Source organism: Meleagris gallopavo, chromosome 13 (assembly GCF_905368555.1).
Source record: "Meleagris gallopavo chromosome 13, MGAL_WU_HG_1.1, whole genome shotgun sequence".
Lineage (NCBI taxonomy): Eukaryota > Metazoa > Chordata > Aves > Galliformes > Phasianidae > Meleagris > Meleagris gallopavo.
This window is the reverse complement of record NC_139416.1, coordinates 14833052-14851683: the sequence shown is the minus strand read 5'-3', so window position 1 is coordinate 14851683 and position 18632 is coordinate 14833052. Positions and strand designations below refer to the sequence as shown.

Genomic DNA, 18632 nt, shown 5'->3' with positions numbered 1-18632 from the left:
AATCTGGTCTTTGGGAATCTGGGGCCTCACTGAAGATCAATGGCATTTCAATGATTTGTTAATATAATCCTTTCAGGAGGTTAAATAGAGCTAGGATTTACTTGAGAGCTTGAATGAACATAAAGAGTGTGTGGATTCCTCACTTCAGTCAGTGCTGAAAATAAAGATGAAGGTTTCTAAAACTCTTGCGGCAAAATGAAGTATTTCACTATTTGTGAGTCACAGCTCACCTGTATAAATATCATGGGGATTTTGCAGATGTTCATTAAACAAGGTTAAAACAACTGACATCGAGGACTGTGACTTCTCATCCAGTTACTACTTGTAGCTACTGTCTTACTTCCCTACAGGTGTGAGGCAAACTGCAAGCCAGTGAATGCTAGTGAGGAAGTTGTTTTGAGTGTGTCTCGACAGAAGGACTCTCAGGACACGTACTATAACTGGTACTTAGATAACACGTTCCAAAACAAGGTGAGAGCAACAGATTTGTCAGAAATACTACCAATAAGCATCTGTTAAGAGGAAAAGCCACAGCATCAGAGTGGTGCTTTGTCGCAGGGGAGCTTTGGAAATAGCAGGGAAGACCAAGGCATGGTGGTGTTGTGTTTAGCAGTGGTTAAAATAGCATCAAATTGCCACCCCACTTCTGCAGCCCAGCTGCAACAGAAATCACAGCAAAGAGCCTCTGCTGTCATGTTTTCTTTTCTGTCTGGCTTTCCAGTCTATACCCCTCCCTCCAGCCTGCAGCCTGACTGGTTTCCGTCAGAACTCTTTGAATTTGCTTCAAAGCAACACATCCACGTTGATAATGAACAGCTCCTTCTTGCAGATGCATGGAGAAGCTTTTCAGATTAAAGTAACAGGTAGGGGCAAGCAAGGTTTGCTAGACTGCTTTGAGATAGTCTCTGCCACCATGACATCATACAGATGTTACGTATATGTAGCCTTGCTGACAAGCAATTCTACAAGTTTAGAGCTGTTACTTCACATATGGGTTCCTTAACATAATTACGTTTGTTCTGGGCTGTTGCACGGCAGGACAAATTCCGTTCTCTCGCTCCAAGCTGTTAATAATTTTGTTAAGGCTCATCTGAAAATAACATTGTGTTGAATAGTTGATCAAATAATGGAATTTTAGTTACAATGCAAAAACTACTGTGCTCTTAACAGTTCTTCTCTTCTTATGGCTGATTCAATAGTGGGATTCCACTTCTGATTAGGCCCACTATTAGGTTTGTGGTGCCTGAACAAACCACATCATTGTCACGATAGGTTAGATGTCTGCAGATCAGTGCTGCCGCAGCACGATTACTGCTGATGTTCTGCTCCCTCCACTCCCAGCACTGACTCAGCGTGCTTACGGGGAACAAACCTACCTTGTCAGCACCGTGCCTCCGCCCCAGGTCCCCAGCTGTGCTGTGTCTCCCAAGCAGGGATCTGTGCTCACCACTTTCACAGTCTCCTGCAGCACTCCATGCTCTGTGGATTCGTGCCAATCAAGTCATAGCACACAGCTCAACTACTGCTTCTATCTGAACTCAAGTAAGTCCTGAGGTGAACTGTTTGACTAAGTGCTTTTTCACATTTCTGGCAAGCACTGTTACTGCTGTTAGTAAGAGCAAAGGCACAGGCTGCTTCTGCTCTCTGTCTACATATAAGCCAGTCAGGTCTGCACAATGCAAACCCACAAAGCCCTGTTCTTAGATAGCAGGAGGTGTCTGTGTGATGCCTGTTAGGTAACAACATCTTTCCTATTTCAGATTCTCTCCTGCACTGTGGTCCAGACTCTGAACTCTTCCCAGTTTATCTTCCACTTGGAGAAGAGGAAAATAATTTCATTTTACATCTGACAATTACTATTAGCAACAGTTTTGGTGATACAGTTCACACCAATGCTTCGGTGAAGGTACACAGAAGAAATACTTTATTTCAAGGTGTTCCAAGTTGATGTTAACCTGTGAATCTCTTTTGGAACTTCTTCCCATTTTGTATTTATTATATGTCTGTGACCATACAATAATCACCATTTCCCTGTCTAACAGAGACTATTCTCACTGGACTCAAAGTAATCAAGACACTTCCACTGTTCTTTTTCTAGGACAGAATTTTAAAAGATGATCTATTTGGACACTGGGTAGCAAAGGCTGTATTTAGAGAGTCTGGAGTTATTTTTTAGTAGGTCCCAGAAAACTCTAGCTTCTGCCTGCCCGGCAGATTCCTATCAGGCTGCTAGAAGTCCATGCCTTTCCCCATGCTTCATACTCAGAGAAGTTGCTTTTCACCGCAAATTCTTTCTTGGCAATCCACTCACTGGGGCTTAGAAAACTGTGGGTTGAAATAAGCTCTGCCTCTTCTGCACAAATTTGTCAGCCAAGTGGGTAAGATCAGACATCTTATAATGACAGAAATTTGTCATAGATTGAGATGGAACTGGGGTGTTTTCCTACATTTGGACATTTCTAAAGATGTCCCATTGTATTTTAGAAAGCAAACAAAGTTCTATAGGGTTGTAACAACAGCATGGATCTGTTCCAGCTGTACAAGCCCATGACTTCAGCACTTAGTGAAAGGACCCAAGAGGACAGCAGAGCTGTCTGCAGAATTTAATACAAAATAAAACACACAAAAAACCCTGATAACATAGTTTTCTGTTCCACTCTGACTAGGCTGCCAATGACATAATTGCAGAAACTGTTCAGTGACAACTATAATTGTTAGCAATGTTAAGAGCATATCTGATTTCCTCATCAGGTTATACAAGCAGATACAATCGATGGGAACCTGACCCTGCAGACCATTGTATCTGAGAAGGCAAACACCATCCTAAAAGATGGGAACAACAGCATGAGTCTTTTCCACCTGTTTAAGTCAGTGACTTCAGTCCTTAATCATGAAACCCAAGAGGAAAACTTTAACATATCTTTACAGGCAGACACACGAAAAGAGGTGAGCCAGACACTTGTTTTCTTGCAGTACAGTGCAATATAATGGACTCTTCATACTCCTTGGAAGCTCTTAAGTAATAAAAAGCTCATATATCACCTCCTCAAATCAATGGAGGTTTCAAGTTTCTGGTATCCATCTCAGTGTTTGGCATGGATTTTGGCTATTATTCACTATTTGCCCAACCAAAAAATTTGTTTTATCATCCATCAGTAAAAGAACACTTTCACAATTCTTATTGCAATCACTTAAACTAATTTGCATAGTCTTTTTAAACTTACAGTTAATTTGATTCTGAAAAACAATTAAATATAATAAAATTGCCTTTCCTCTAAAAATTTCCCCTGGAGCTCTAGATAGCAAGTAGTTTTAGTTTATTCCTTTCAGCTACAAGCTTATGTTTCAGATATAAGCTTATATTTACACTGTGCTTTGCATGCTTGGGTGAAAAGGTCTAGATAAATGCAACATATCCTTCAGTTATGATTTATTATTTGAACATGGCTCTGCTTTCTCAGGAAGTGGAATTTATGTGGTAATTCACATGCATCTGAGAAGTAACTCTGCTCACTCCTGATGTATGTTAACTGTAAAAATTCTGTGTTGGAAGAAAACACAAAACTCATGTGGTTAACGCAAGTGGCAGTTTCTCAGCAGACCTAACATCAGTTCACATGATCCTTGAGGAGTTTTATTCTACCACATATTCCACAGCAACCCTGGCTGTCAATATATAGCACTATTTGCACTTAATTAGCATCTTAATCTTTCGCCTAATTACCCCTTTCTATTCCAAGCTCCGAGGGCTAATGCTGACAACTCTCTCTGCTGTTAATGTAACATCAGTACAAACTGCTCTTAAGATGTCAGAAGTACTGAAAGAGATCACTTACAGGTCTGAAGAGCTGTCTGTCTCAGCACAGGTAAGAAGCAGTTCATCCTCTGTCTCCATTCGCTAGCAGTACAGAATCTTTTGAACCCTTCTAACCTTGGAAGAATGTCAGTGCCTTACAGTTATCTGTTCTTTGCTCATTTCTTTTTATAACTGTACCAGCATGTATGTCTTGACTAGAAGGGAATACATTTCACTGTTTTGAGTAAGCAAATCTGCAAGCACAAACACCTACTCAGCAGCCACTGCAATCCAGGCTACGACTGGCCAGCCAGTTACATTCTCTGATACATCTTAAGATGGAAACCTTAACTTTCAGTGAGAAAGCAGTGGGACAGGAACATGGCAGCACAACCAGAGGAACCAAGCACAAATGTTAAGATTGGCCTTGCAAAAGTGTTCCTTGACAATATGACATTAGCAGATAATGCTATTTGTGTTTAAGCAGTAAAAAGTAAGCACATGAAAGAGTAGAACAAACTGTCACTGGGGAAATTTTACAAACAAACTGGCAATGAGAAGAGTTGTCCTGATTTCTGGTGTGTTATACAGCCAGACAATGGCCTGGGAGCACTTCAACAATATGTGGTTAATTTCAGCAGGACAAGAATATCGCTCAGATTCAACACTCACTGTATAGGGAGGCTGCTATGCATTTGCAGACTGTGGGAATGAACGTGTACAAGCTTGCACTGAATTTGCTTGGATCTCTCACCTCGGGCTATTATGCTGGCCAGTGCTTTCACAATCACAAAGCCATCATTAGCTATGTTTGGGCACAAAATAAAAGCTGTAAGATTCATTCTCCTTTGGCATCTAGCACAGCACAAGGCCAAAGGTATTACTTACTGATAATCCAACAGGCTATATGGAAATTAAGATTGAAATGCACATGCATTTGAGTGTGGTTATATTTTGTACTCATCACTCTGAAGTATAACCTGATTTACTACATTACTGTACATCTAAACTGTACCTTGGCCCAGTATTTGAATGATAAGCCTCCTTCAAATATTATTCATCTTGTTTTTATGGGTTGAATCTGGGGAAGCAGGCTGCATTTTTCAGGTCTGTATTGGACATTAGTATGTCATTTAGTAGTATACCATCTTTATTAGTATTTGAGATGTTAGCCCAGCACATGTAATTACAGTAAAACAGCCTTAGCCACAAATAGTCCCATGGGATTACTTATGTTGCAATACTCAGTAAAAGACTCAATGGCACAATGTGTTGCTTGTGTCATTGGTACTAGTAAAACAGAGACTTTTCCACTTATTTCCCATGCAGGTGGAAGCCAGCAATACACTGAAAGATGTCAGCGCTTCCTTGCTCACTGTAAACACAGAGGACAGCAGAGATGATCAGAAACTAACGGACGCAGCCAGCTACCTATTTAACGCAGTGAGCAATGTCCTTCAAGCCTCCATACAAAACAGAGCCACGAACACTACAGTGCCTGAGGCAGAACAGGTAATTTTGATTCACCCCAGTTTATAGAAGACTGTGGCTGAACATCTACTTGCTTTAGAAGATTTTAAAGAGTTTTGCTGCCTCGCATTTTTAAATTGGCATCAGGTGGGGCACAGGACAGTGCATAGAAGACAGGATCAGTGTTAAGAGCTCTACAGGATGACAAGTAGATGGACTACAATACATCTTTTTTCCCGATTTGGTTCTATCCCCTCCTTTTTCCCCTCAGTTCAAGGAAGACTCAGGTATTCAGTATTCATGACTTGTTTCATTACTTCAGAGCTGAAATCTGTTCAGGTTTCTGCTTACATTTTTTCAGAAAGCCCATTCTGATTTTCTATTCAGAATTAAGCAATGTGTTTATTTTGTCCTAGGCCTTCCTATTTATATGTGAATTGTCATTTCCCTTTGTGTAATTCCTGGACTGAATACACTTTAGCTGTCAGTCCTGCAAAGGAGTATGATATAAATCTAACCTGAGAGAAAATGTTACGAACTGTTCAGACTCCCCCAGGACAACACAACAGTAACACAACCAGTAGGTAATTAGCTCTTGCTTTTCAACACTAAAATGTGCAGTGAAAGGGCATTAACATGCACAAATACATAAATGTCTTGCATGAAATTGATGTCATGTTTGTAGTCTTTCAAATTTCAGTGCATAGAAGTTCTAAATATTAGATTTCCATTTACTGTAAGACATTTATTTGCAGTACGTTATGTTTTCATGAGAATTACAGAACTTGAACTGCTGATAAGAATAACTTTCTCTGAGATTAACAAGAACATCAACAAGTTTGGCAGCTTTATAAGACACAGTGAAAGCAATATTTCATAATAAAAAGAATTAAGGGCCAATAATGAGCAACTTACTGATTCTGAGCAGCTCTGTTAGATGTTCCCTCCTCTAATGCTTGTCTAGAGTTTGGTGTCCCACCAACTCCTGAATACAGTTGAAAATCTGCAGAATGCACTTCTGTTTGGGAAGGAACCAGATGATGAACCCATGGTCCTTACTACTCCTTCTGCCACAATGTATATAAACAGGTAACAGTAACAAATGTCTGTCTGTCTGTCTGTCTGTCTGTCTATCTTCCCCAACCACCCCCAAGCTCCTGATAGGCACTCAAACTTTCCTCAAATATTCATTGCATTATCCTTGAAACCACCCAACCACTCAAATTAATACTGCAGCATAATGACAACTTCAACAGCATGATGAAGTTGCTAATTAACTGTAAGAACAGCTTGGACCCCAATTAGCTTCAGTAATATCATCTTAAAAATTCTCATGTCATGCTTTCTTTGACCAAAGAAGAACTTACTAGCAGCTGCTTGCCTTTAAAAGGTAAGTTCTTTCTTATTTTCCAAGTTGCCAAGCTGCCAATAATACATGATATACGAAACTGTAACTAGATTGACAAGAGCAAATATAATCATAAGGAGCCTGATGAGCATTCTCCATTCCCAATTGATATCTCCATATTCTTCCCTGAGAGTCTGATTTTCATTCACATTTAACTGTGTGTAGAAATCGAGAACATGTTCACACATGGACCAGGTGCACCTTTTGCATAAGTACACCTAATTGGGTACAACTTCACATACAGATATGCCAATTCCACCCCTTTTCCTGATGACTGTATGGTAGTGTTATGTGGACTACTACATCAGAGACAATGTGCTAAGGTAGTTGCCGGCAGTCAGAAATAATTTTCCAGATAAGCTATACTCACAAAGAGTACTTTTTGAGAGAACTTTCTCTCTGTGTTTGAAGTTCATACTACTGACTGCATGTTTGTTTGTTTTCTGTGTTTTTATTTTCTTTCTCTTTTTTTCTGTTTCATTTCTGTCCAACTGGACTGGATAGATTACAAACAGAAAATATGGATGGTACATCCATTAATATCTCCAGTTCCAGCTCTGCCAGTTTTACTCTCCCAACTGCTTCCTCTCTTGGCATTTCAGGAGTTGATGATGAAACAGTGGATATAAGGGCAAGTAAACAGCTTTAATCTGACTCAACCTGACCTCCAACTTACATTCTTGGTCAAGCAATTTTAGAGTCCTTTCTCCTTTTACTATGACTGTGCAAGCACACAAGACATCCTTCCAGTCACTTTTGGTCAAAGAAGCTTTCACTTATCTTAATTGCATGAAGCTGGCTGAGCAAGCTTAAATTCCCCTTACATACTCTCTTGCTTTAAACTTGCATGGTTAGAGAAGGTGATGGAATCAATACTACAAACTTATTTGCTGTTTGTTTACGTCTAATGCTCTGAGGGATACGTAACAGCTCAGAGTCCCTATCAACATTCAAACCAATAGGCAGCAGACCTCTTTCATCCCAGCTGGAAGCAAATGATTCTGAGGCACTCAGATCCTGCAGGAGACAGAAGGTCTGCAAATGTCCTGATCATAGCACAGCTGTGATCCAAGTTAGGAGATTTTGTTTTTAACCCTCAGAGCAATGGATTGCATAATACTGTGATGTTTTTATAAGTAATTTTCAAAGGGTTCTCAGATTAATTTCACACTCTCAGGAAACTCCTACGATAGTGTAAAACTTTTTTTTTCATTGTGTCTTTTCCAGTTCTTCCAAAAAATGACCAGAACCTCCTAATAACAACAGCAATATATCCACCTGAGTGTTAGGAGAGGCTTCTGAATCCTCTTATTGAAATAATGAATCTGACACACAATTCCATCCATTGCTATCATAGTAAAAACAGATTTTTTGTTTCTAATTCCAAGAGGAGTGACAGAGGTTTGATGGAGTTTCTTTCAAAAAGGCTTATGCAATTGCATTTTGATATCTGATATCTGAAAGACAAAACAGTTCCAGTGAATGGAACCTCACACTGTTGCATACATACCGCATTTCAGAATCAAAATCACCTTCCAGAGTTGTTTGGCCTACCACAGAAATTAGGCATGTATTTAAAACTGGACTTGGGCTTCTTTTGAGTACTGTTTGAGTCTGAGGTCAACAAATTTATTTGGTCTATTCACCAATTTAATTTTTAAGATAGTGAAATATTAACAATAACTCAGAGATTATTATTAATGTCTTGTTAACAGATGGTGAGCTTTGCCATGAATCCCTTTTTCTCCAGTGACACCAGTTTTGACATCAGTGGAACAGTGGGAGGTCTAAGTCTTACTGGTCTGGATGGCTTGATCATACCAGTCAGCAATCTTACAGAAAACATTGAGGTAAAGTCACTATTTTCTATCCCTCTTCTTCCTTCCATTTACAATCTGTCTTGTATATTACTGTCTTATTTGACTGCAAATGGAGGTACTGTATTCATTTCAACATATAATGGGTGTCTGCATTTGTGATGGAGTTATTTTTGTGATATGAAGAAGAAAATGACAAATATTTCTCAGAAAAGAGATGATATTCATTTAAATGGTTGTGACAATGGTAACGGTTGGGGAAAACCATTCCAGATTACAGTGACCTTGAAACACAATGTAATGTCTGATTCAATACCCAACAACTGCGTGCTCGTATTACTTATGTTTGGGATTCCTAACCCATTTATAAACCGACATCTAGACAATTCATTTATGTACTTCATGTGACCACTATTTCAGTAATAATCTCAGCTTTCTGCTAAAAAATGCACTGAAGATCACAGATTTTGTGATGAATCTATACAGGTTGGAAAAGGACTTTTCAGAAGTTAGCTGACAGTATCAAGAAAACAATTTCAAGGAAAATATTTTTGACAGCCTTACTTATAGAAAAGATGATCTAGTATGTGGCTGTACCTATAGATACTTACAGTGCTTATAGATAAGTAAGATGCTCTTCTGTATTTGTATTTGTCTTTCTGTTTAAAACCAGATAATATTACCAAGGCATTCTGCGCCCCAGGAAGATAGGATTCAGTTGAACCTGAGCAATTTTAGCATTTTCCAAGTAAACATCACCTCCGAAAACACATCAATAGTGATTCAGCTGGAATGTGAACAAGACATTCCACTAATACTCTACTTAGGATATGGTTATCGCCCAAATGAAACAAACTATGACATGAAAAATCATCTGTTCTATAAGAAAACTAATGGAGGTAAGACAGCATGTTAGTGATGAGTTAACTTTTGCATTCTGGGCTTACGTAGCCAAAAGACTTAGCCCTATACATGTTCACTACTGGGAAGTTAAGGGCATTTGGTATGGATATCATGGAGCGCTCACTGACAAGTTTACAGGGACATTATGACCACAGATTTGCAGAATGAGCCTGACATCTAATTGGAAAGAAACGTCTCAAAGGAGTTTCAATTTATCGTGATTCAGGAGCAAAGAGTGGGATGCTTTGAACAATGAGTTGCTAGGGATTATTTGGTACCTGTTTCTTTTATTTTGTTCAGTTTATTTATTATATGCAATATAGCTGTATTCAAAATACACATTTCCATGTATACACTGAAAATAAATATTTTTGTTCGAGGTGAAACAAATACTTGGGTTCTTAGCCCTGAAGAACTCATTTTTGGAGAGGGAACTTACTATTTGATGGTTTCACAAGACATGGGAATGGATTCCACTGTCTATGATGGGCTAGCTATAGCTGTCACTTGTTTTGCATCCCGCTGTGTATTTTGGGATGAGCAGCAGGGGAACTGGAACAGCTATGGATGCCAGGTAAGTAGAGGGAAATAAAGAAATCTTTATATTATATATGCCAAAGCCAGCCCTAGTGATCCCCATTGGATTCATACCACAAAATAAAATAATTCTCAGATGTTTTAGTAAAATGAAGAAGTGAAATTTAATCCATTATGACTAAATTTCAAATTGCATTCCCATTACACTTCTTGGGATGCACTCCTACATAAAGAGAAACTGAGCTGTTCAGACAGGTTCGCATCATATTATAAATGCCTTTTTCTGGCTGGACATCAGAATTAATATACCAATAACGATTTGTGCCTGTACAGCAGTTCTCTATGCTAACTCACCATTCTCAGCACTGTCTTCATTTGCTTGGTAAGTTATCTGATACTTTGAAGCAAAATGTTCTACCCAGAGTTTTTTTCTGGTTTTCAGGTAGGATCAAAAACAAATTCTAGAAGCACACAGTGTCTCTGCAACCATCTTACCTTCTTTGGGAGCTCCTTCTTTGTCATACCTAATGCTGTTGATGTTAGCAGAACTGCACAGCTATTTGGTACATTTGTGGACAACCCCATCGTGGTGACCACAGTAGGATGTATCTTTCTGATATATGTGCTTGTAGTTATTTGGGCCCGAAGGAAAGACATCCAGGATGATGCCAAAGTAAGTCTTTCATTAATAAAGACTGAAAGTATTTAGGCCAATTGCCTTTTTGACTGTCCTGTTTTAACACGTCTTCATCTAACCCTAATCCCTTCCATTCGCATTGTTCATAAGATGTATGTTCCTATCCACAGCTTTAAGGTACCTATACTTACAGAGCTGCTAATACACTGTTTGTATCATGTCACTCTGCAGGCAAAAATCACAGTGCTGGAAGACAATGACCCCTTTGCTCAGTATCGTTATCTTGTGACAGTTTTCACAGGACATCGCCGTGGGGCAGCCACAACCTCCAAGGTATCAGCTGTACTGTGCAGTGAAAGAGCTTTGCACTCATTTAGAGAACCAGAGCAATAAAGGAGCACCCAAGGCTATTGAACAGCGCAGCTCAAATGCAATTTCTAAGCTAGAAAGTGGGCAGAGTATGTCAGAGGAATAATCACATACAGAATTCTGAGATGAGTGATCCTTCATTTTGCTATTTTACTCTGCAGGTGACACTCACTCTCTACGGACTAGAAGGAGAGAGTGAGCCACATCATCTAACTGATCCTGACACACCAGTGTTTGAACGTGGAGGAGTGGATGTTTTCCTACTCTGCACCCTCTTTCCTCTAGGAGAATTGCAGAGTATTCGACTGTGGCATGATAATTCAGGGGACAATCCATCCTGGTAAGTGCATACAAGGAAATAATAAAGATTCAAAAATATGTTTATAGTGACAACTGCTTTCCTTTCCTAGCACTTGAAATTATTCTTTCTACAGTTCTAAAAAGTAAGGGCTAGTTTAGCCTTTATTTTTTTTCCCCAGATGAATAGATCATATCATGGTCTAAACTGCAGGACAAGGAATACTTCCCATATGCAGTTGATTCTGAGTTAGTGCAAGACTTTCATCAAACACAGTATAGAAAATATTGCATGAAACGAAGGCACAGTGATCAGATGGGAGCTGTAACATGCTCTGGATCAGATCACCAACCTAAGTATTCAGAAGAACCTTATTTTAGGGCACTCTGATGTGTGTTCTGTGCCTCACCATTCAGACGCAGTCAAAGACATCAGAGGTCAGAGTTTGTCCTCCATAGTTCTGCTGAGTCCTGAATTTCATACCACTCAGTTACACATGACTGTGCCGTGTATGTTTTCCCATCAGGTACGTGAATCGAGTATTGGTACATGACCTTGCGTGGGACCAGAAATGGTATTTCCTCTGTAATTCCTGGCTAGCAGTTGATATTGGAGAATGTGTCCTAGATAAAGTATTCCCAGTAGCTACAGAGCAAGACATGAAGCAGTTCAGGTAACTTCTGTTTTATGCCTTTTTGCTCCTAATTGATTGTTATTGTAGAGAAGCGAGTATGCAAACATCAACTCTCTAGACAAAAAGAAAACAGTGAGGTGTTTCCATTGCTCTGAAAGGGCTCTGAACGAGGAGAAGAAGGATGATTAACAATGCCTGACTATTACCCTAACGGTTACATCAGTCTGGAAATACTGGTGATAAAGAGTACATTAATGAGACATGTGGAAACCCAAGCATCTTGTTTTCAGTGTAATTTCCCTAAAAATGTATATAGAAACTGCTCGTGATTATCTTCACCACTATGGTGTGGCCAGAAGGAAAGGACATAAGAAACTGTGACCATTCTATGTAAATCAAGCCATGATATTTGATTTTTTTTTTCATAGTTAATATGTCTTCTGACTATGCCTAGCATGAACAGGCCAGGACCCTGAAATACAGCTTTATTCTTTCCTCTCCTTCCTAAGCATTCATTTAATTTCCCCCTCTTCCTTCCCAGCAACCTGTTTTTCATGAAGACCTCCAAAGGTTTCCAGGATGGGCACATTTGGTACTCAGTTTTCAGCCGCTCCCCACGAAGCTCCTTCACACGAGCCCAGCGCGTGTCATGCTGCTTCTCACTGCTGCTCTGCACCATGCTGACCAGCATCATGTTTTGGGGAGTGCCAAAGGATCCAGCTGAGCAGAAAATGGATTTGGGTAACAATTGTTTTCATTACTTGCACAGGAAAATAGAGAGCAGAATCTAGAAGAGGAACGGTTGAGCAAATGGGCTTTTTCACGAGACAGATCTGATGGTTCCTGAGGTTATTTTTATTCCTTTCCCCTGTTTGATCTTGATAGGTAAGATTGAGTTCACATGGCAGGAAGTGATGATCGGCTTTGAAAGCTCCCTCCTCATGTTCCCCATCAACCTGCTCATTGTGCAGATTTTCAGGAACACACGACCCCGGCCAGCCATGCAGGGCACAGAGAAGAAGTCAGGAAAGAATGTCCGAGTGTCCCCAAGCCTATCTCCCGCCCCACAGGTCACCCCAGCCATCTCGCTCACCCCAGAGGCTGTAACAAAGGTAAGCGCTGTGGTTGCTTCCCGGTGGGTCCTGCACTGCCCTCTGCTGTCATGCGCTACTCGACGCCTCCAGTTTAACCGCAGAAATCTTCCCTGTCAGAAGACTTTCAAATTGTCTGGCGTGATGAGCTAAATGTGCTTTGGTGCAAAACACTCAGTTACTCATCTATACTGCCATGGGATGAACAAAGGGTTATCCACTTTCACAGTATATTCCACATGGAGGAATCCTCAACTTCAGCAAGATTAGCTTATGTACATTTCATCCCCTTGCACAGTGATTAAAATCACTGTGTTAAAAGCAAACATCAAGCAAGACAGTGGAGAGAAAAGGTATCATAGACCCTGTCTTCCCCAGCTTAGGCCCACAGACAGGTAAGCTGCATTACTGAATCCTGAAAACTGAATTGCTGAACGCATTGAAATCTGTCATCTCCAGCTGTTATATCCAGCCCTATAGGATGTGCCATACTTACCCATTTTAGCAATAGATGCAGCTCCCAGCCAGCAGCACCTCCTGACCACATCAGCTTAAGTCACTGCAGTCTGAGTCACTGTCATATTGCTGCTGTCTTTTCTAGGACATAAGAAGAATTGCTAACTCGCTCTTTAAAGCCCTGAAGGCTCCATCACTGACCTCAGTATCAGATCTCGGAAAATCAACTAACATCAACATGCTTTTGGCATTGGTTGAAGATATCATTTGCCAGCAGAATAGAGCTGGGCAAGAGTTTTATGATGAAAACAAAAAGAAGGGTGATCCTGTAACTGTCACACTGGGTCCTATGGATATACAAGGTAAACAGCTTAATGTGACATGCCTACTGAAACCTTTGAAGTGAAATTGATGATGACACTGGATGGGATGACCCAAGCTTTTACATTCTGACTCAAAGGCAATTACAGAGTCACAGAATAGTTGAGGTTGGAAGGGATCCTCCAGCAGAGTCAACTGGAACAGACTGCCCAAGATCGCATTGAGTTGAACGTTGAGTATCTCCAAGGATGGAAAATCCGTAGATTCTCAGAACAATCCCTCCATGGTGTCCAGTCACTCTTGCAATAGAAGTTATTCTTGTATTCAGATGGAATTTCCTAAGTTTCAATTTGTGCCCACTGCCTTCTCCTTTCACTGTGCACCTCCTACCACCCAAGTAAAGACATGGAAATCTCTATTTCTTTTGCTGTAGAATGAAATGTTAGCTAACAGCTTTATCAGTATCTAATTATTAACTATATATTATCAAGACCTACAAATATCAGGTTTTTTGTCCCATTTATTTTCTTCTTGGCCTTGTGCTGCTGCTGTTCCTTTCAGTCCAACTTTAACTTAGGCATTGATTCAATTTCAATTAAATAATAATATATGAGCGAACAATCCCACTGATTTCATGAAGACCTATTTCTTTATGTCTTTTCCATGAGCATTCGAAGATGGAGAGTTCAAAGGCAATTTCTTTTCTTGCAGAAAAAACAAGAAGCCCAAGTCCTGAAAAGGGAATGTGTGAGCGACTAAAGTGCAGCGATTACAACCGTTGCTTGTACATGCAACTCCAGCAGGTAGAGATGGAGCTCGAATTACTGGGGCCTCATAAATTTCAGATGCCTCAGAGTTATACTCAAGCAGTTCGGCAGGTTCAGCACATGAAGAACCTCCTGCAGAACCAGATTTGCACGTCAGCATCCATCACTGAGAGGTAACCTAATTCTCATTCCATTTTCAGTGTAAGTAAATTCAGGTCATGAATTCAAAAGCGGTGAGTTGAAAATAATTACTACTTAATAAGTTGTAGATAATCATTATAATAGCTGTAGAAACATGCCTTACTATTATTCTATTGTAGAATAATAACAAAGAAATTTCAGTGCAGTGAACTACACACAAAGCAGTAATGACAGATCCTTACTCTCTGTCACTTTTGCTTCCAAAACTGAATGTTACAGTGCAGTACTATATGGCTGTAAAGTGCTGAAGATAATCATTGAGCTTTGGAAGTTTCTCTGGTCTCTAATAATGCATGGAGAAAATAAAATGAATAAGCAGACAAAAAATATTTCTGGGAAACCTGATAATTAAATAGAAAGAATTGAAAACAATACCACTAATTATCTCTCTGACCTTTGTGATGATCATGAGATGTTCCAGCACCTAAAGGCATTCATGGTTGGTTTTCTTTGGTCAACATTTCTACTGGAGTTTCAATAATGCATGAACTGAGAAGCAAGTAAGACCATTGTATTTCTTTTTATTTTCGCTGGGGTCTGCACACTTTCTCATATCTTTGCCCGCTGTACTTTTTGCCATCCATATATTCTGTGTAGTTACATTAGCTAAAAGAAGAAATTAGCTAAAAGATTTTAAATCATAAAACGTTGCCTATAGTCAAAGAACCTGAAGCATGTGATTTTGGTTTCTATTCCAGTACTGAATGATTATTTCTCTTCTGGTTGATTCTGAAGGTGGTCACTTACTCCAAGCTTCTCTGGTGATGGAAAGAAAAGTTCTTCTTCAAAAGGGCTGCCCTGGTGGTTTGTGTTCATTGCTTGGTTCCTTGTTGCAGCCACCAGTGGTGTATCTGGGTTCTTTACCATGCTGTATGGGCTGCATTATGGTAAGGAGAACTCCATCAAATGGCTGATCTCCATGGCCATCTCCTTCTTTGAAAGTCTTTTCATCACGCAGCCCTTAAAGGTGAGATCCTCAGAAATGGAACCACTGGCCAATATGAACTCATTCTGCTATCATTACGGGAAAATAGTACTTTTTAAAGAACCACAGGATTTAACATGTGAAATTGAAGTCCTTTTGCCCTTAAAACAAAAGCTAACATGTATTACAGAGTTCTGTTGGCATTTGTTGGCATTACATTAGTTTCATCTCTCATTTTGGTAGTTTAATAGTTGATGAGATGACCAAAGAAGATATATCACACAACAAAAGCAGTTGAGTTAGGGTTTGTGCACTGTTTGTAAGCTTCAGCTGCATGAGTCCCTCAAAGCCAAAGGACAGTTGTTCTTCTGCAGTAGCTGTATCCAAAGTAGTGTGTGCCAAATCCTGAGCTTCTGTATATTAATAGGCATGCCATGAGTCTACAGCTAATTCTTGCAGGTGCTGGGATTTGCTGCTTTTTTTGCTCTGGTTCTGAAGAAGGTGGAACATGAGGATGAAGAAAACACTGCCATTGATGGACCTTTACCTGCACCAGGTAACTGTCTGTAAAGTGAGAAATTACTAAAAAAGTGAAATATTCTCTAAGATTTTTGAATGCTTTATGCACCAATATGTGATTCATAGCCAGGATCTTACTGGTTACCTTTATACAACTGAATGGGCACAGAAAGACACCTGTACCTAAACCTGACATGCTGCTCAGGACCTCAATCATTCCCCAGTGCTACCTCACCATACTGCTTCTTTAAGTGACATCACCTGAATTCCTACGGAAAAGCATTAAGTAGAAGTATTTCCTTACAGTGGCGAAAGTGAAAAGCAGGATATAAATGATCTATTGACTGATTCCAGGTATTACTGCTCTCATCCACAGGAGACTCAAATCCTCTCTTTGGAGCCCGACGGGACAGCAGAAGCAATATTTACCAGCCACCTCCTGCAGCTGATGTCGAGAAAATGAAAATCAGCTGCATGAAGGAGCAGAAGGCATTTGCCCTAATCAGAGAAATCCTGGGTATTACTCATATGTAGTTTATCTTGTTTTATTCAGCAGTATTCATCAGTACTTTTACATCAGTGAAAACATTAAACACAAAATTAAGCTACTCATTCTGTTTAGAGCTGTCATTATTGCTAATGCTCAGCCAGCTTCTATGCTTATTTTCTCAATCACTTCTCAGATTCCTACTTGTATTTCAGATGTGATATGTTTAAAGTGCAGCACTTAGACATAACTTGTGTAAATTCATTAGCACTAGTCAGTCAGATTCTTGCAAAGCATCTCTTTAACCTAATAAGTGATGACAGCAGTAATCATTCACACAATCTATTTTGAACAGCAGTGCTAATTCTGAGATCACATGTACTGACTCTTCTTGTGTGTTTTTTTTTTCCAGCCTATCTGGGGTTTTTATGGATGCTATTACTGGTTGCCTATGGGCAAAGAGATCCTAATTCCTACTACTTAAACAAGCATATTGAGAGCAGTTTTACAGAAGGATTCCATGATGTCTACAGTTATGAGGATTTTTTCACATGGGCAAAAACTACCTTGGTCAAAAATCTTTATGGATCATATAAAGGTGCAGAGACAGTTTTGATATCATCTTGATTCACTTCAGCTTGCCAGATTCTGAAACATTATCTTTTATACCTATCTCCAACTTGTACATGCATATTTGACTGGAGGAAGACACTGTGAGTGTGTAAGACTAATGTGAATTTTCATAAACTGAATATTAGTGGATAACAAAAGCCCCACATCCCGACCCCAAGTACCACCTGGCCTGACATTTTCATTATCTTTAATACAAAACTCAAGTTTTGCACTGAGTTCTTTAATTTTTCACATTTTACATTACCCATTCCAGGTACATGTCTCAGTTTCAAGCTTCTTTCCATCACTAAGAACAAAAGCAGAATGGCAGATAGATGGCACTATAAAGCCTTCCATCAGGAGAGCTCTGCACTCTGTCTTAGGTCACTGTGAAGGATAATTATACAACATCACTATGTTTCTATCTGGCCATACCCATTAACAAATATGAGCCATGTTCAAGCTCACATTTTAGAGTACCTATGAGCATACAATGGCATGGCTGACTCTTGGACACGGCACTAACCAGCTGTGATCAAGTGTGAACACTGCACATGGCTACTCTGCCCCAGGCAGGTCTCTTTTCTCCTGCAGACCTCTGTTTCCTTCTCTATAAAATCAGACAGGTAATGATACTAAACTGTTGTCTATGGATATTTTCCAAGAATTCGGTTTAAATCAACGCAAGCACTATTTTGCTTACAGTATTGTTGTTTTTTTTTTTAATCTATCGGAAAACATTAATGCATATCAGAATGATAAATGAAAAGAAGAAATATTAATCATAGTTCTGTCTTTTCCATTTCCCATTTAGGGTTCATTACAGATGGAAACTCCAAGCTGGTGGGCAGCGCTCGAATTCGCCAAGTGAGAGTGAAAGGAGACACCTGCCCTATTTCACCCACCCTCCAGCGTGTGATTCAGGAATGCCATGCTCCATACTCCCTACAAACAGAAGACACATCAGACTATGGAGAACACTGGAACACTTCGGTCTCTGATATCTCCTCAGATTTGAGCTCAGCCTGGCATTATCAGAGCGAGACCAAATTGAGAGGGCAGCCCGTCTGGGGCAAACTGGCCATCTACGGGGGAGGGGGATATGTGATTCACCTGGGAACTGATCCTCAGAATGCCTCCAGGTAAAGCTTGCATTCCGGTAAAGTATTAGTGAATTCACTGTAGTGACAATGGTGCTCTTTTCTCTGCTCTATTTAGGATTCATCTCAGATTGCATTCTGAATTTTGCTACCATGGATTACGCTGAATATTGAAGATATGACTGCAATGACTTCAGTGTACTTTATATTCTTATAATCTTTCTCCATGTTAGATAACAACCAGATCAAAAAATTATAACCTGGTTTTCCTAATTGCATGCGTG

The 18632-nt window shown here is 39.8% G+C and overlaps 1 protein-coding gene across 1 annotated transcript in view; it reads left to right on the top strand.

Moving 5' to 3' along the window:
* Positions 1-18632, top strand: part of LOC100549071 (polycystin-1-like protein 2) — a 32836-nt gene that overhangs the window by 9104 nt on the left and 5100 nt on the right. The window contains 26 exon segments of the mRNA XM_085235195.1: positions 351-471; positions 722-863; positions 1342-1542; positions 1761-1906; positions 2752-2946; positions 3741-3866; positions 5126-5308; positions 6231-6355; positions 7179-7305; positions 8390-8524; positions 9165-9390; positions 9775-9968; positions 10374-10604; positions 10800-10901; positions 11099-11277; positions 11762-11908; positions 12411-12637; positions 12640-12697; positions 12699-12981; positions 13562-13778; positions 14449-14677; positions 15441-15672; positions 16090-16186; positions 16526-16666; positions 17049-17234; positions 18063-18390. Coding sequence (XP_085091321.1) covers positions 351-471; positions 722-863; positions 1342-1542; positions 1761-1906; positions 2752-2946; positions 3741-3866; positions 5126-5308; positions 6231-6355; positions 7179-7305; positions 8390-8524; positions 9165-9390; positions 9775-9968; positions 10374-10604; positions 10800-10901; positions 11099-11277; positions 11762-11908; positions 12411-12637; positions 12640-12697; positions 12699-12981; positions 13562-13778; positions 14449-14677; positions 15441-15672; positions 16090-16186; positions 16526-16666; positions 17049-17234; positions 18063-18390 — 4578 coding nt within the window.